Here is a 17,448-nt window from a genome sequence, read left to right as displayed (position 1 = left end):
GAGACACAGCTAAATTGGTGTTGTCAGCAGCTAGAGTCGGTGTCCCATTAACTTTACTATACAGGAAAAACATTCCTTGGGCTAAAACGACCCCCACAAAAGTGTGAAAAGTGATGACTCATCACTTTTCATCACTAAACCATAGTCTTGTGAGGCTGTTTTTAGCCCAAGGTAGGTTTTTCATGCAAAACAGATGCTTGCAATGGATTCAGAATCATGAAAACCCCCTATTTTGACCCCTCACATGCTACTTAAAGCAAACTAATTTTTAGCTTTTTTTTTCCTGTTTATTAAAGTTAACGGGACACCAACTCTGTGTCTCAGAAAGGGTTATCATACCAAAATATAATCAGATATTAATATAGAGCTTTTCAAAAATGCATGGTAACCTTTGCCACCTTTTTGGAGACCGACATCTCGTATGGCTCATGGACTATTTGACGGCCGGGCTACACCAGAAAACGTGCACGCACGCGTGCGCTGTCAGTGCGTGTGCCAAAAGCCCCTGGCTACACCAAGGAGGGAGTATATGTGCGTAGGGTTGTCACAATTATTACATAATCGTCTAATCGCGATTATTTGACATAATCGCGATTATTTTTCATAATCGTCATAATCATTTCCATGTTGAAAAATTTACATATATTTTTTAAGTAAAAAAAAAAATGTGGAAATAGCAGATCTACAAGCTCACAACGCGTCGCATCGCGACGCGTTGTGAGCTTGTAGATCGGCTATTTCCACTATCAATGTTCTTTTTTAAGTATAAAGTTGTCAAAGTTGTCAGTAATTTATTTGTATATTTAGGTTATGTGTCATATCTGCCATGTGCAACTTCAAAGCCTACAAGTCAAACAGAAATGTAATTGTCAACAACAAAAACACAATTAAATCGTTAATCGCAATTATTTGAGAAAATGTATCGTCATGTAAAATGTCATAATGGTGACAGCCCTATATGTGTGGGAGACCAGGGAGTCTGTGTACAAAACGCATAGAAATAGAACCCATCCTATTTCTACAGCATGTGCATATCCGGGGCTGGCGCTTGCTATCCGTGAGCCTGGTGTAGCCGCTATCATTGATATATATTGGATCTTTCCAAAACACGCACACGCGCGCTCGCCCCGCGTACGCACTGACGCGCTTAAAAAGGCTTGGTGCAGCCCGGCTGTCAAGCAAACAGCAGAACGTGTTGAAGGTGTTGCGGTCACTTTGCTATAAAACATTTCAAGATGAATAGCAGGGCATTTTCTAATGTATTATGAAATGGCACATGCACGTGCACATGCACTCTCTCTCTCTCTCTCTCTCTCCCTCTCTCTCTGGCAAAACAGTAAGAAGCCATTATGTGATCAATGTTCCAACGATTGACCCAAATTGAGAATATGTACCAATGTCCATGTGCGTTTTATCTCTCTCTCTCTCTCTCTCTCTCTCTCTCTCTCTCTCTCTCTCTCTATATATATATATATATATATATATATATATCTCTCTCTTCCCTGATGGATTGATTTTGGAACAGAAGCTAAACACGTCTGTTAAGTGACTTTACTCCGAATTAGGACAGAAACGGTGCTCCACTTAACTATCTATGTCTCTCTCTCTCTCTCTCTGTCTCTGTCTCTCTCTCTCTCTCTCTCTCTCTCTCTCTCTCTCTCTCTCTCTCTCTATCTCTCTCTCTCTCTCTCTCTCTCTCTCTCTCTCTCTCTCTCTCTCTCTCTATTTTATGATCAATCCAAACAAGCTATGTTGCCATGAGAGATCAAATCAATCAAAATAAAACATTGTATGGTCAGATACATATTGAATATGAACAGGAATAAAACATAAGTGTAAACAGAGCGGTGTTACGTTGCTGTCTGGTCAGGAACTGTCAGACATACAGAGAACAGAACATACAGAGAACAGCAGACATACAAGCTCACGTCGCGGCAGTACAGGGGTGCCGTGAGATCATTTGATAATATTTGGAATCTGTTGGACACTTAAAAAAGATATTTAGTATAATTTTAAACTTGAAGTACAAAGTTATTTTCGGTCAATTCTAACCAAAATGGCTGTTATCTCAACTTTTTCATCACAACATAATCACTAAAATATGTGCCTCGGATGAAGAAAATATTTATAGGGATGCCCTGAACCCCTGTTGTCGATCACACTCGGCTGCGACGCCGGAACTGCTGCCCCGCCTTCTGCACGACGCACAACGGGACGATGGGAACTCGCGGATAGGAAACGTTAGCTCGGGATACACTTTGAAACCGTTGACGACTCATATTTCCATGTTTTGCATTCCCTTTGTTACAAGAAACACAATTCATGCTGTCTCTCTCTGTCTCTGTCTCCCCCCCACTATACTGTCTGTTAGGCTTGTCACGATACTGGATTTCTAACTTCGATACGATATTTTGAAAAATGACGATACTCGATACCATTTTCGATACCACATGTTCATTTTTATTTAAAGAAAAATACAGAACTTCTTGAGGTAGATGGTAGTGGTGGAATTCAGATCAATCAATAATCATGAGAAAATGAGGAGACAAGACATTTATATTAGGTGGTGGTGGTCAAGTTTATGTAACATGATATCATGGACAGAAGTACAGTTTAACACTCTGGGCAGTGGTAAAAGAGTTCTGCCAAGAAGAATGGTCAGACACTAGAATTATACTGTGTGGCTTCAAGGCCTCTGGAACGAGCTGTACCATAACAACACTAGAGTTATACTGTGTGGCTTCAAGGCCTCTGGAACGAGCTGTACCATAACAACACTAGAGTTATACTGTGTGGCTTCAAGGCCTCTGGAACGAGCTGTACCATAACAACACTAGAGTTATACTGTGTGGCTTCAAGGCCTCTGGAACGAGCTGTACCATAACAACACTAGAGTTATACTGTGTGGCTTCAAGGCCTCTGGAACGAGCTGTACCATAACAACACTAGAGTTATACTGTGTGGCTTCAAGGCCTCTGGAACAAGCTGTACCATAACAACACTAGAGTTATACTGTGTGGCTTCAAGGCCTCTGGAACGAGCTGTACCATAACAACACTAGAGTTATACTGTGTGGCTTCAAGGCCTCTGGAACGAGCTGTACCATAACAACACTAGAGTTATACTGTGTGGCTTCAAGGCCTCTGGAACAAGCTGTACCATAACAACACTAGAGTTATACTGTGTGGCTTCAAGGCCTCTGGAACAAGCTGTACCATAACAACACTAGAGTTATACTGTGTGGCTTCAAGGCCTCTGGAACGAGCTGTACCATAACAACACTAGAGTTATACTGTGTGGCTTCAAGGCCTCTGGAACGAGCTGTACCATAACAACACTAGAGTTATACTGTGTGGCTTCAAGGCCTCTGGAACAAGCTGTACCATAACAACACTAGAGTTATACTGTGTGGCTTCAAGGCCTCTGGAACAAGCTGTACCATAACAACACTAGAGTTATACTGTGTGGCTTCAAGGCCTCTGGAACAAGCTGTACCATAACAACACTAGAGTTATACTGTGTGGCTTCAAGGCCTCTGGAACGAGCTGTACCATAACAACACTAGAGTTATACTGTGTGGCTTCAAGGCCTCTGGAACGAGCTGTACCATAACAACACTAGAGTTATACTGTGTGGCTTCAAGGCCTCTGGAACGAGCTGCACCATAACAACACTAGAGTTATACTGTGTGGCTTCAAGGCCTCTGGAACGAGCTGTACCATAACAACACTAGAGTTATACTGTGTGGCTTCAAGGCCTCTGGAACGAGCTGTACCATAACAACACTAGAGTTATACTGTGTGGCTTCAAGGCCTCTGGAACGAGCTGCACCATAACAACACTAGAGTTATACTGTGTGGCTTCAAGGCCTCTGGAACGAGCTGTACCATAACAACACTAGAGTTATACTGTGTGGCTTCAAGGCCTCTGGAACGAGCTGCACCATAACAAGATAGACTTTACCAAAACAATAGTTACTGAGGCCTGCTGAAGATCTCTCTACTCCTAACTATCAAGTATTAGTATCATCATACAGACCTAGATATTAATATAATCAATGAACACATGATCTACTCTATAACGTCACACATAATCAATCATGATAATCTCTAATCTACTGCATGGTAGTGCCTTTGATGTTTTCACATTCTAAGTACAATTAGGCCTTTAAAATAACTAGGAATAAGTCAAAGTAGGAAGTAACGTAAAAGTAACGTTGGTGTAAGTACAAACTGAGTATCGATATTATCCATACTATGGAAAAGTCATATTGAAAATCGATACTATATTCAAAATCGATACTTTTCGATAAATCAATATTTTTGACAATAGAGGGTATGCGCGTGACATCACTGTTGCTGGAAGTTATGTGGGAACGCCTACTGAGTGGCAAAAAACTAATTTCTGCCATTGACAGCCAATACATCCAAACAGAAAAGTCCTTTCTGATTGTATTAAACAAAGTTAAACTCACCAACATTGCGGCTGTACTGAAAGCTTGAATTATCCTCTTTCTATCTGCAAAGTTTTTGTTTCATAAAAATCCACCATAGACATGTTATGAACTACTTTCTGTCAAGACATTCTGTGCAGGTTTTTTTTCCCCCAAGTGTCAGAGTTTGGAAGCGCTCGTTTTCAACAACACAACATCCTGCTGCCTCCTGCATTATGTGCAAATTAGAAACAGGTGGTTTGCAGGACTGTTGAGTGATTTGCAACGAGCGCTTCCAAACTCCAATGCTCCATGCTGCTCAACCCTAACCCTAACCTTAACCCTAAACCTAACCCTAACCTTAACCCTAACCCTAACCTTAACCCTAACCTTAACCTTAACCTTAACCCTATCCCTACCCTAACCCTAACCCTAACCTTAACCCTAACCCTAACCTGTCCCTCTGTCTCCCCTCCAGTCAGGGAAGCTAAGAACCTGGTCCCCATGGACCCCAACGGCCTGTCGGACCCCTACGTCAAGCTCAAGCTCATCCCGGACCCCAAGAGCGAGAGCAAGCAGAAGACCAAGACCATCAAGTGCTGCCTCAACCCCACCTGGAACGAGAGCTTCACCTTGTAAGACCTCTACGTTATTAACCATTAATAAAACAACCCCACCTGGAACGAGAGCTTCACCTTGTAAGACCTCTACGTTAATAACCAGTAAGACTCCCTAATCGGGAGATAAGCGACCGCCAGGTCGCATAGACAAACTATATGGGAAATGGGACAGATCCATGTTGATGACATGACTGTAGAGATACTGTGTACCGGTTTTGCGTGATTTTAGGGCAAAATCTGTAGAAGCAGTGTCCAAAAATGTGTCTGAAAAAATGGGCCTGATGTTGGAGCTAAAAGGGTCAGATCCATGTTGATGACATGACTTAAGCGTTATCGCTTAGGGCAAAATCAGTAGTAGCAGTGTCCAAAAATGTGTTTTGCAAGAATCGGCCTCATGGTGGCGCTAGAAGAGGGCCATGTGAGAAATGAGTGGAAGTTGTGGTTTGGCAGCCAAGGAGTGTGTGTGCAAAGTTTGGCATGGATAGGTGGCCGAGATATGAGTAAGGGGGAAAAGTGTGACGTGACGGACAGACTGACTGACTGACAGACTGACTGACAGACTGACAGCTGGTGGAGGTTTTGATAGTAACTGCGACCTGAGTGCGAACGCACTTTACACTGGTGAGTGTACAGGGTTAAAAGCATGACATAAAAACAGCATGCATGCAGACAATCAATTAGAAAAGACCCAATTTCTAAAACGGGTCAATTTTAAAACTAAGCATCGCAGGGCAAAACATAAAAAGACAAGGAATAATTAAGGAAATGTTTTGTTTACCCATTTAGGCCTAAAATTATTGAATGGTTTAGCTATTGAAAAATAGCAGATATACAAGCTGCAAGCTTGTAGATCTGCTATTTCTTTTAAACCGTGATACATACATATATATATATATATATATATATATATATATATATATATATATATATATATATATATATATATCCTATACATATTTTATTTTTTTGGCAAGTCTTTGAATATATCTTTTTGAAAGTGAACATTTGTAACTCAAATATTTGCTTCTGGGGGGTCCCTGATACAATGGGGGTCCGACCGGTCCGTGGCCAAATACATGTCGTTTTGGGGGTCCTTGGCATGAAACATTTTGAGAACCACTGACAGAAACATAGTTAAAAAAAAAGAAGAAAAAAAAAACCTTAGAAGAATTTACAAGACACTTATAGAATCAGGTCAAAATATTCAAAGATTTGCACACATTTTCAAGATTTTTCAAAAATAGCAGATCTACAAGCTCACAGCGCTGTGAGCTTGTAGATCTGCTATTTTTTTATATTTAAAGCATAAAATATTTCGTAATAATGTGTTAAGTTTAGTCAGTACAGTGAAACTGTACATACATACAGTGTAGCATACACTAATGTATTGTAATACTTACACATTACTGTATTATGGTATGGTTTACCTTCAGTTCCACAGCAGTGTATTGTACCATGTTCTACTTACTGTACACACAATGGAGCATGATCTACTTACTGTACAATGGAACCAGGAGACAGAATGGTGTCTCTCTCTCTCTCTCTCTCTCTCTCTCTCTCTCTCTCTCTCTCTCTCTCTCTCTCTCTCTCTCTCTCTCTTCAATAACCCAGAAACAACAGTCTTCAGTGGTGTACAGTAACCAAGTACATTTACTCAGTTTTTAGGTATATATTCTTTACTTTATTGCAATGTTTCCAATTTTCCGTTATTTTACTCCGCTTCATCTTGGAGGGAGATATTGTACTTTTACTCCACTACGGTAGCAAAAAAAAAACAAACATGCATTGACCATTTCAGCCCAATATACGTTTAGGCCTTTTGAAAATAGCTGATCTACAAGCTCACAGTGGGTCGCCATGGCGACTAGCGGTGGGCAATATAATCATCGATATGGCAATACATCGCGATAGTTTATTTGCCAATACTGTATCGATACTTTAGGCCGTAGTATCGCGATACTTTGAGGAAAATAAAATATGTTCCCATGAATAGAAACCAATGGTAGAAGTCCGGTCCTGACACTCCGCTGCCTCTAGATGTCGCTGTACTATAGTAACTACTTCCCCTTCCCACGGTTCAGTGAGTGAGGTCTCTCGAGAAAATGGCTGCGAACGACGAAAACAACAACATTAGAGCAGCGCCCTCAGCTTTTAAAGCTGATATATCGCAATAGTATCGCAATAGTATCGTATCACAAAAATTCACAATATATCGTGATACTATTGCATCGTGACCCAAGTATCGTGATATGTATTGCATCGTGAGATTCTTGCCAATATCCACCCCTAATGGCGACGCACTGTGAGCTTGTAAATTTTCATACACATTTTGTTTTATATATTTGACAACTTGTGAAACGTGACTTTCTGCAGAATGAGTAGAAAGCCTATTTTCTACTTTGGGTAGTATTTTAGTATTTTCAGTATATTTTGACACTGATATTTGTGTACTTTAAACTCGAGTTCATTTTGAATTCTGGACCTTGTTGTAACCGTCAGGTCGCAGTTACTATCATAACCTCCACCGGCTGTCTGTCTGATGTCCGATTCTTGCAAAACACACAGTATCTCTAAAGTCATGTCATCAACATGGATCTGTCCCATTTCCCATATTCCCTCCTGATTGGCTACCATTACCTTCTAAGGTTTGTGTTTGCGACCTGACGGTCGCTTATCTCCTGATTAGGGAGTCTTACTGGTAGTATTTCTACATTGAAGTATTGATACTTTTAAGCTCTTTGCACACAGAACAGTTTTTTTTTTTTCGTTTGCTGCATGAATAAAACGCATTGGAGTTGGTGTGCAAGGCTGTGCTGAATCGGCGCTGCGGATTCCAAAAGGAGTCATAAAAGGGGTGATGAGTTTTTTACCGCATGCGACAAGACGCACTAATCGAACTGGGTTCGCTCGAGAAAAAAACGCACGGCCGCAGCCACTCGTCGCACGGCTAATTCATTGTTTTCTTTAACTGTTCTGCTGCCCTTGACGATCCTCACCGTCATTAAAACCGGTTACTACCCGACGCCATTGACAGCGCTCACCGTCAATCTTACTGTATTTACAGTAAATGTATTAATACTTACAGTATGTAGCTCCGGTCGCGGCCGCATCGGTAATGTCCGCGATTTGTTTAAAACGCACGTTGGGCGTGCACGCGAAGTGAAGCTCCTCCATGTTAAGTCAATGGAGAGGCCCATAAAGAGACTTCATTTACTCCAAATAAGACTTTTAAACCCAAAGCACAGCTCCAAACAACAATAGCAAGGCAAGCCTGGCGGCCGCCATGACACACTGTCACATGACACATGTCATGTGACTAGATGACGTAATCGTTGATGTCATTCAACAGTCCGTGTGTGTACACACATTCCAGGCAGGCCTTTCACATTAAGAGCGTGTGCTAATGGGCAGATCTGCGTGGCGTCAAAGAAAAGTTAACCCTTCATACCCTGCAGCACTAATTGTGTTAAAAAAAAAATGAAATAGTCCATTTCATCCGTGCGGATAAACGCGCCTGTGTGCAAAGTGCTTTACTCTAAATAAAAGAGATTACTGAACAATCTTATGAACCAAGCAGCTTGACGTGTGTGTGCGTGTGCGTGTGCGTGTGCGTGTGCGCGTGCGTGCGTGCGTGCGTGTCATCCCAGTGTGAATGGACGTGCATGGGATGATGCTAATAGAAGCGTTGCTTTGTATCTTTAACATTTTGGTGTCCCTGTTTCAGCTCCTCTGGGAGGCTGGGATGACCTTGTCCTGTTTCTGTCATGTCTTGTTCTGCTTTCTGCTGTGGACTGAACTCTGCATCGCACTCACTACTGCACACTCACTGCCACATCTAACACCATGGTCTACAGGACCTCTTCAGACTCCACCTAAACCCATATAGCACTTACTTCAACGATTTCAGGCCAAGGACCCCTTAGTTGAGAGAGAGAGATGAAGCAGGGACCCCCACAACCCATAGATACCATATAGTTTAGTTTCATCGTTTGACAGCAAAATCATCAGTGTATTTTGGGTTGATCTAAATTTGTGTTTCCAGATATTTAACCACTTGAACCGTCAATACCTTTCACTCTGTACTTAGTCTGCTCTTTTTCCCCTCCACACCAAACCTCTTTGCCAAAAATAGCAGATCTACAAGCTCACAACGCCTCGTGCTGCGAGGCGTTGTGAGCTTGTAGATCTGCCATTTTTGGCTAAAGTTCTCAGAATATGGAGGCAAGAGTTCAAGTGGTTAATATAAAAAAAGGAGAAAAAAAGTTTCTATCCATCAAAGATTTGAAGGACCCCCTGTAGTAACTCTGAGGACCCCTAGGGGTCCCGGACCCCCTGTTGAAGACCCTATTAGTTAGGGAAAGTTAGCCGAGTCTTTGAGCAATCTGGGAACTAAATGTTTACCAATAGCTTTCTGCACAAAATGTGTTCATAAAGGTGTCTACTATCACCTCTAAATGTTTTCAAACCCAACTCCCTTGGGAGACTTTGTGGGAACCAATCAAAGTTGGGGTCCCAACTTTACTTTAACTTTACTATACAGGAAAATAATGCAACAAATACATCTGCTTTAAGTAGCATGTGAGGGGTCAAAATAGGGTTTTTCATTATTATTCTGAAACCAAAGCAAGCTTTTGTGTTTTGGACAAAAAAAAAACATTCCTTGGTCTAAAAACGGCCCCACAGAACTATGGTTTAGTGATGAGTCGGAACAAGTTCAGATTATTGATGTTTGGGTTCTTCTGTTTTCACCAATAATAGGTTCTTGGTTTACCTATGACTCTTTCTATGCATTTGATGAATGACTTTGTGTTGTCTTTGTAAATCACTCTGGAATGAGAGCGTCTGATGAGTTGTAAATCACTCTGGAATGAGAGTCTGATGAGTTGTAAATCACTCTGGAATGAGAGCGTCTGATGAGTTGTAAATCACTCTGGAATGAGAGTCTGATGAGTTGTAAATCACTCTGGAATGAGAGCGTCTGATGAGTTGTAAATCACTCTGGAATGAGAGTCTGATGAGTTGTAAATCACTCTGGAATGAGAGTCTGATGAGTTGTAAATCACTCTGGAATGAGAGTCTGATGAGTTGTAAATCACTCTGGAATGAGAGTCTGATGAGTTGTAAATCACTCTGGAATGAGAGTCTGATGAGTTGTAAATCACTCTGGAATGAGAGTCTGATGAGTTGTAAATCACTCTGGAATGAGAGTCTGATGAGTTGTAAATCACTCTGGAATGAGAGTCTGATGAGTTGTAAATTGGCACATTTTAAGTTAATGTTTTCTTTTTTTTTTTTTGCTTTTTAACTCAGTCGGTGCCATATTTAAAGTGGGATGACCTCTTATATTGCTGGTTCGCCAACAAAGGGTTAAAAAAATAGTGTGCACGCTGGTGCACACATTCGTGCACAGATCATGCACTATGCATGTGCATGCTTTTCACAGCTTTCAAACAAAAAAATCCGCTTGGAAATCCGTTCAGGCATTCAGGAGAAAGGAGCCCTTATGTTTTCTTCAAATGTAAACAAACATGGCTGCCATGTTTGAAAGATGGGGTTGGTATGGGGGTTAAACATGCAATTTCGCGATCGCGATCATGCCTAGTACACTGTTGGAGGTCCAACATTTTTTTTTTCAAAAAAAATATTTTCATTTTTTTTTTTTTTCTTTTTTTTTTTTAAAGACGTTCAGAAGACGTCTGGCAGGGAGGTCCATAGTGAAAAAGACGTTTTAAAGACGTTTTTATTATAGAAACGTCTTTTTTGGCAGGGTATGAGTTAACAAATCTCTCCCCTCTCCTCTCCTCTCCCCTCCCCTCCCCTCCTCTCCTCTCCTCTCCTCTCCTCTCCTCTCCTCTCCTCTCCTCTCCTCTCCTCTCCTCTCTCAGTAACCTGAAGGAGTCAGATAAGGACCGGAGGTTGTCGGTTGAGATCTGGGACTGGGATCTGACCAGCAGGAATGACTTCATGGGATCGTTGTCCTTCGGCATCTCAGAGCTGCAGAAACTAGGCATCGATGGATGGTAAGACCCTATCATATCAGCCCTAGGGTTGATAATATGAAACTAAACCTATCATATCAGCCCTGGGGTTGATATGAAACTAAACCTATCATATCAGCCCTATAGGGTTGATATGAAACTAGGCATCGATGGATGCTATGGGGGAGTGGCCTCGTATCAGCCCTAGGGAAAAAAAGTATTTTTGAATATCTTGACCCGATTCTATAAATGTTTTCTAAATCCTTCTTCTAAATCAGTGTTTCTCAAACTTTTTCATGTCAAGGACCCCCAAAATTACATTCGCGGACCCCCATCTCAAAATATGTTGTTTCACTACTTTTGAGTTAACTACATTTAGAATTTTGGACTTTTGCTTATAACATTGCTTCATTGATACTTTTACTTAAAGTTATACCATGTAACTTTTTTTATAAAACAAATCTTAAAATTGTCCTAACTGTTAAATCGCTAAAGTTTTAGAACACCCACTCCGTTATTTTCAGCTTCTAAAGCCTTCTCTTTATATGTTTTCTATGATCCTGGCCGGGGTCCGGTTTTCGCGGAAAAATAGCGTCATCTAGATCATCTGTATACGTTGTGTATACGTTGGCCAATCACATTGCGGATCATACACACATGATACACTACCGGCCAATCACAGCTTATCTGCCGTGTCTTCAGGAAGTAGCCTCGCTCAGCTACCGTGTTTACCATGGTTAAGGATTCTTAACCTCTTAATCCCCAAATCCTGGCCAGAAAATTACGTTCTACCCATGGTTCTACCTCTCCACGGATTTGTATCGGTCGCGGTGGTTTGCGGCACCGCTCCGGTGGTCCGCGGCGGTGATCCGCGACGACTCCGGGCGAAAAACGGCCGAAAAAAACAATACCGCTACTGACCACTAGTTTAGCAACTTACACAGTATAGCTTTAAAGGGCCTACACCATGCTTTTAAAACTATATTTTTAGTATAAATATATGCTCAAAATTGAGTCTAATAGACTGGTTTTAACCCTCAACAAACACTCTGACCATTCTTTTTGTTTGTTCTAGCTCTACTATAACTAGGCTCTCCAGCTGCAATACCAAAACGGCCTCTGTTTGCTCAGGGGCGCATCTAGTGGGGTTTTTCCACCCCTCCCCCCTCCCCTCCTCTTCACTCCTCCCCGGACCCCACGTTGACAACAAATAATGTTAATATTGGGCCAATACAAAAATAGGATAGGATAATGTTGCAGCTCTGATTATAGCCTACTGTAGGCCTATGTTGTATGTTATAGGCCTACTGTCAAATGACACAGGGCGACCGTTCATAGACCAGACATTGCAGAAAGTTAATCTACATTAGACAATCAACCCCACCTGCATTGTATTTATGTATAAAAAAAAGTAAAAAAAAAAAAAAATGTTTTGAAAAAAAATGTTTGAGAAAAAAAAAGAAAAGTTTTTTGAAGTTTTTTGAAAAAAAAGGTTTTTGAAAAAAAAAGTTTAAAGTTTTTGAAAAAAAAAAGTTTTTTTGAAAAAAAAGTTTTTGAAAAAAAAAGTTTTTTGAAAAAAAAAGTTTTTGAAAAAAAAAGTTTTTTGAAAAAAAAAGTTTTTTGAAAAAAAATGTTTTTGAAAAAAAGTTTTTTGAAAAAAAATGTTTTTGAAAAAAAAAGTTTTTTGAAAAAAAAAGTTTTTTGAAAAAAAAAGTTTTTTGAAAAAAAAAGTTTTTGAAATTTGTTTTTGTTGAAAAAAAGCAAATTTTTGAAAAAAAAATGTTGATCTGAGAGTTGATCCGTGACGTCACACGGATCAACTCTCAGAACAGCACTGTTCTGAGAACCCGTGGAAAGCTTTTCATCTCTGTCTTCCCAAAACCAGAGAAAGACACAATGTTCAGAAATAGGACTTTGTGAGGATAGAAGGTGCCAGTGGGACCCCAAAAAAAGGTTTTAAAATAGAAAAAGTGAAAATTCATGGTGTAGGTCCTTTAAGGACTTTAATTAAAACATGTTGTTCAGGTTTAAGCTCCTGTCCCAGTAAAACATGTTGTTCAGGTTTAAGCTCCTGTCCCAGTAAAACATGTTGTTCAGGTTTAAGCTCCTGTCCCAGTAAAACATGTTGTTCAGGTTTAAGCTCCTGTCCCAGTAAAACATGTTGTTCAGGTTTAAGCTCCTGTCCCAGGAGGAGGGGGAGTATTTCAACGTCCCGGTGCAGCCTGAGGGGGAGGAGGCCAACGAGGAACTACGGCAGAAGTTTGAGGTGCGTTGATTTGATCCACCCACCCTTCTACTGTGTGTGTGTGTGTGTGTGTGTGTGTGTGTGTGTGTGTGTGTGTGTGTGTGTGGGGGTGTGTGTGGGGGTGTGTGTGTGTGTGTGTGTGTGTGTGTGTGTGTGTGTGTGTGTGTGTGTGTGTGGGTGTGTTTGTGTGTGAGTGCAACATTATATTGATTGATCTTAATCAAACCGATAGGCTAATTAAAGACTAAATAAATCCACTTTTCTGAGTTCTCCACCATTGGTCTGAATGGAAACCAGATACCTGGATGACTGCATCTCCTGGAGGATTATGGGAAATGGAGTCCCTGCATTACTGCAGGGTTTATCAGATGTCAGTCTGATATTAAACCACGAAAAGACAGATTTAAGAGTTTTGGCATACAGTTTATGACGGTAGAATCTGAAAACATGTTTTGGTGTAAACGACGGCCTAAGTGTTAAGTGTTATTTGAGTTTAAAAGACTACAGTTATCGTTTTTAATCACGTTTAAGAAGGCTTTTATTCATTTAGAACTGTATTAGTCTTTTATATGAGCTACATTTTATTTTATGATAAGACGTATTTTATTTTATACGACATATTTTTAATGAGTTTCTATCTTTGTTGTCTTCATTGTTAGAGCTTGACTAAAACCACCAGAATTCTAAAGGTAATGATAAATTAAGAGCTATAGTTTGATTAATCGATTAATCGTCAAAAGTAATCGCTGATTAATCGATTATGTAAGGTAAATAAATCTTAAGTCGCAGCCTCACAATGTCTTGTAGGCTACACTGGAGTCTGAAACTAAGTCTTGGCTTTCATCGCTTGGCTTTCAAAACTCGTCAGTTGCTCGACATTTAAGCTTTGCACGTACTGTAGTATAAGAATGAACGTTGTTTTCGTAGGCCAGGGGTTCCCAAACTTCTTTGTCTCAGGGCACCCCATGAATATTTGTTTAATCCGAGGCACCCCTACATTATAATTTTTACTCCCAGCACCTTATATTTATAGCATATCGTCGTTGTCGGGTGGAAACCTTGTATTTATCATCTATAAAATGTACTAAACTAGTGAAAACAGCCGATCTACAAGCACACAACGCCTCGCGATGCGAGGCGTTGTGTGCTTGTAGATCGGCTGTTTTCACTAGTTTTGTGCTACGGTCTTGTATGATGAAGCAGGGCAAAAGACGTACACAATTAAAACTTGTAGATACGAGGTTTCTGCCCGACACTGACGATATTTTAGTGATTATGTTGTGAGGACTGACTGAAAATAACTTTGTACTTCAAGTTTAAAATGATACTAAATACCAAATAAATTCCAAATATTATCAAATGTCTCGCGGCACCCCAGGACTGCCGTCACGGCACCCCAGGGTGCCCCGTCACCCACTTTGAAAACCCCTGTTGTAGGCGATGCCTTGTAAGCGGCTACCCTAGCAGTTTCATGTGAAGTTAAGGGACATAGTAGCTAAATGTGTACACTGTCTAATGAATATCTTAATTACAATGAAATTAAGTTATCATGTTTTTTAAGGGTAACTGTTGTATTATTACCCCAGGACAGAAATCCTAGACTCTTCTCCCTCCTGGCCCCTAAACTGTGGAATAAACTCCCTGTCGCACTTAGAACTACAAGGGAGTGAGTCTGTAGTTCTAATGGAAGCCGTGGACTGAAGACTCACCTCTTCAGACTCCACCTAAACCCATAGCACTACTGTAACACTCCCCTTCCCTCAATGACCATACATGAAGCTAGATAGCATTTTTAGGTTTTTTGAAAAGTATTTTACTGCTTTTACTGGTGTGTGGTCTATTTTATTGTTTTTTCTAGATTGATATTCCTATGCATTTGTTGTATTGCTGTTGATGTACTGACATATTATCTTGCTTATTGTAAGTCGCTTTGGATTAAAAGCCTCTGCTAAATGCTTAAACTGTAAATTATTGTACATTGTAAATTACACTTGAGGGTGTGTGTTGTCGTGATTATCGGCACACACACACACACACACACACACACACACACACACACACACACACACACACCCTTGCGTGTAATATCGCTTAACTATACTATATTTATATTTACTGTAATATTGTTGCTTTCTGGTGGGAACCAGAAAACATACAGTATTCCCTATTTTGCTCTTCATTTTATGTCTTTTTTATTTATTTTGGAAACAAATTTAAAATAGCAAAATAGTTGTAATAATCTAATTTGTCTGTCTGTCTGTCTGTCTGTCTGTCTGTCTGTCTGTCTGTCTGTCTGTCTGTCTGTCTGTCTGTCTGTCTGTGTATGTGTCTGTCTGTCTGTCTGTCTGTCTGTCTGTCTGTCTGTCTGTGTGTCTGTGTGTCTGTCTGTCTGTCTGTCTGTCTGTCTGTCTGTCTGTCTGTCTGTCTGTCTGTCTGTCTGTCTGTCTGTCTGTGTATGTGTCTGTCTGTCTGTCTGTCTGTCTGTGTATGTGTCTGTCTGTCTGTCTGTCTGTCTGTCTGTCTGTCTGTGTATGTGTCTGTCTGTCTGTCTGTCTGTCTGTCTGTCTGTCTGTCTGTCTGTCTGTCTGTCTGTGTATGTGTCTGTCTGTCTGTCTGTCTGTCTGTCTGTCTGTCTGTCTGTCTGTCTGTCTGTCTGTGTATGTGTCTGTCTGTCTGTCTGTCTGTCTGTCTGTCTGTCTGTCTGTCTGTCTGTCTGTGTATGTGTCTGTCTGTCTGTCTGTCTGTCTGTCTGTCTGTCTGTCTGTGTGTCTGTCTGTCTGTCTGTCTGTCTGTCTGTGTATGTGTCTGTCTGTGTGTCTCTCGTCCAGAGAGCGAGGGTGGGTCCGGGTAAGAGCAGTGGGGACTCTTCGTCCTCGTCTTCCTTGGTGTATAAGTACGACACCAACGGGAACCAAGACCGAGTCAAACTGTCTGACTTCACCTTCATCATGGTGCTGGGGAAGGGCAGCTTCGGAAAGGTACTAGCACGCACGCACGCACGCACGCATGCACACATGCACACATGCACGCGCACACACTATAGGCGAGTCAATCTATGAAAAAATACCACCTAACCCCCAAATAATTGTCACAAATGATTTTTCAATGGATTCTGTTACTATTGGGTATGCTAAATAACATCCTAAAAGCTAAGTAAAAACAAATGACTGGAAAGGCATACATTTCACGATGGCGTCCATGGGAGCTTAAAATCTATATTAATTGGGGGGGAATATGTGCCATCTTAAAAATGATGCCTTTCCAGTAGTTTGTTTTTACTTGGATTTTAGTATGTTATTTAGCATACCCAATAGTAACAGAATCCATTGTAAAATCTCTTCCATCAATTATTTGGGGTTTCAACCATATACTGACCTATTTAATATTGGATTAATTTCAACAGACCACTATGGGTCAAGCCCAACTTGTTTGTGATGTTTTTTGAACATGTTTTAGGGTTGATACCCTCATAAAAAAACATGCAGTAATCCTGGTCTCTATACTGCCTCCCTCTGGCCAGCCGGGGCACCTGATGGAGGAGAAAGGAACTGGTTGGAATAACGTGTTCCTCCCGCGCACTATGTCCAGCTCAGTTAGGGGCTCTCCCCAGGTTTTGTTCCCGCTGTAAGTGTAATGAGGCCTCCCGTCCTGCAGGTGATGCTAGCGGAGCGTAAGGGGGCGGAGGAGCTGTACGCCGTGAAGATCCTGAAGAAGGACGTGGTGATCCAGGACGACGACGTGGAATGTACCATGGTGGAGAAGAGAGTCCTCGCCCTGTCTGGGAAACCTCCGTTCCTTACACAGCTGCACTCCTGCTTCCAAACCATGGTAAAAAACTACCTTATACACTCTGCTTCCAGACCATGGTAATAAACTACCTCATACACTCTGCTTCCATGGTAATAAACTACCTTATACACTCTGCTACCATGGTAATAAACTACCTTATACACTCTGCTTCCAGACCATGGTAAAAAACTACCTCATACACTCTGCTTCCATGGTAATAAACTACCTTATACACTCTGCTACCATGGTAATAAACTACCTTATACACTCTGCTTCCATGGTAATAAACTACCTTATACACTCTGCTACCATGGTAATAAACTACCTCATACACTCTGCTTCCATGGTAATAAACTACCTTATACACTCTGCTACCATGGTAAT

General features: G+C 41.0%; 1 protein-coding gene across 1 annotated transcript in view; it reads left to right on the top strand.

The window, feature by feature from the left end:
* The window catches only part of LOC308281192 (protein kinase C beta type-like), a 130,064-nt gene that overhangs the window by 54,347 nt on the left and 58,269 nt on the right, over positions 1–17,448 (top strand). Inside the window, 5 exon segments of the mRNA XM_080721311.1 lie at positions 4,911–5,067; positions 10,938–11,072; positions 13,200–13,296; positions 16,104–16,253; positions 16,930–17,103. Coding sequence (XP_080577437.1) covers positions 4,911–5,067; positions 10,938–11,072; positions 13,200–13,296; positions 16,104–16,253; positions 16,930–17,103 — 713 coding nt within the window.

Source organism: Nannobrachium achirus (genome assembly GCF_963921795.1).
Source record: "Nannobrachium achirus genome assembly, chromosome: 3".
NCBI lineage: Eukaryota > Metazoa > Chordata > Actinopteri > Myctophiformes > Myctophidae > Nannobrachium > Nannobrachium achirus.
The sequence above is the reverse complement of the archived record's forward strand: the minus strand, read 5'-3'. Positions and strand labels throughout refer to the sequence as shown.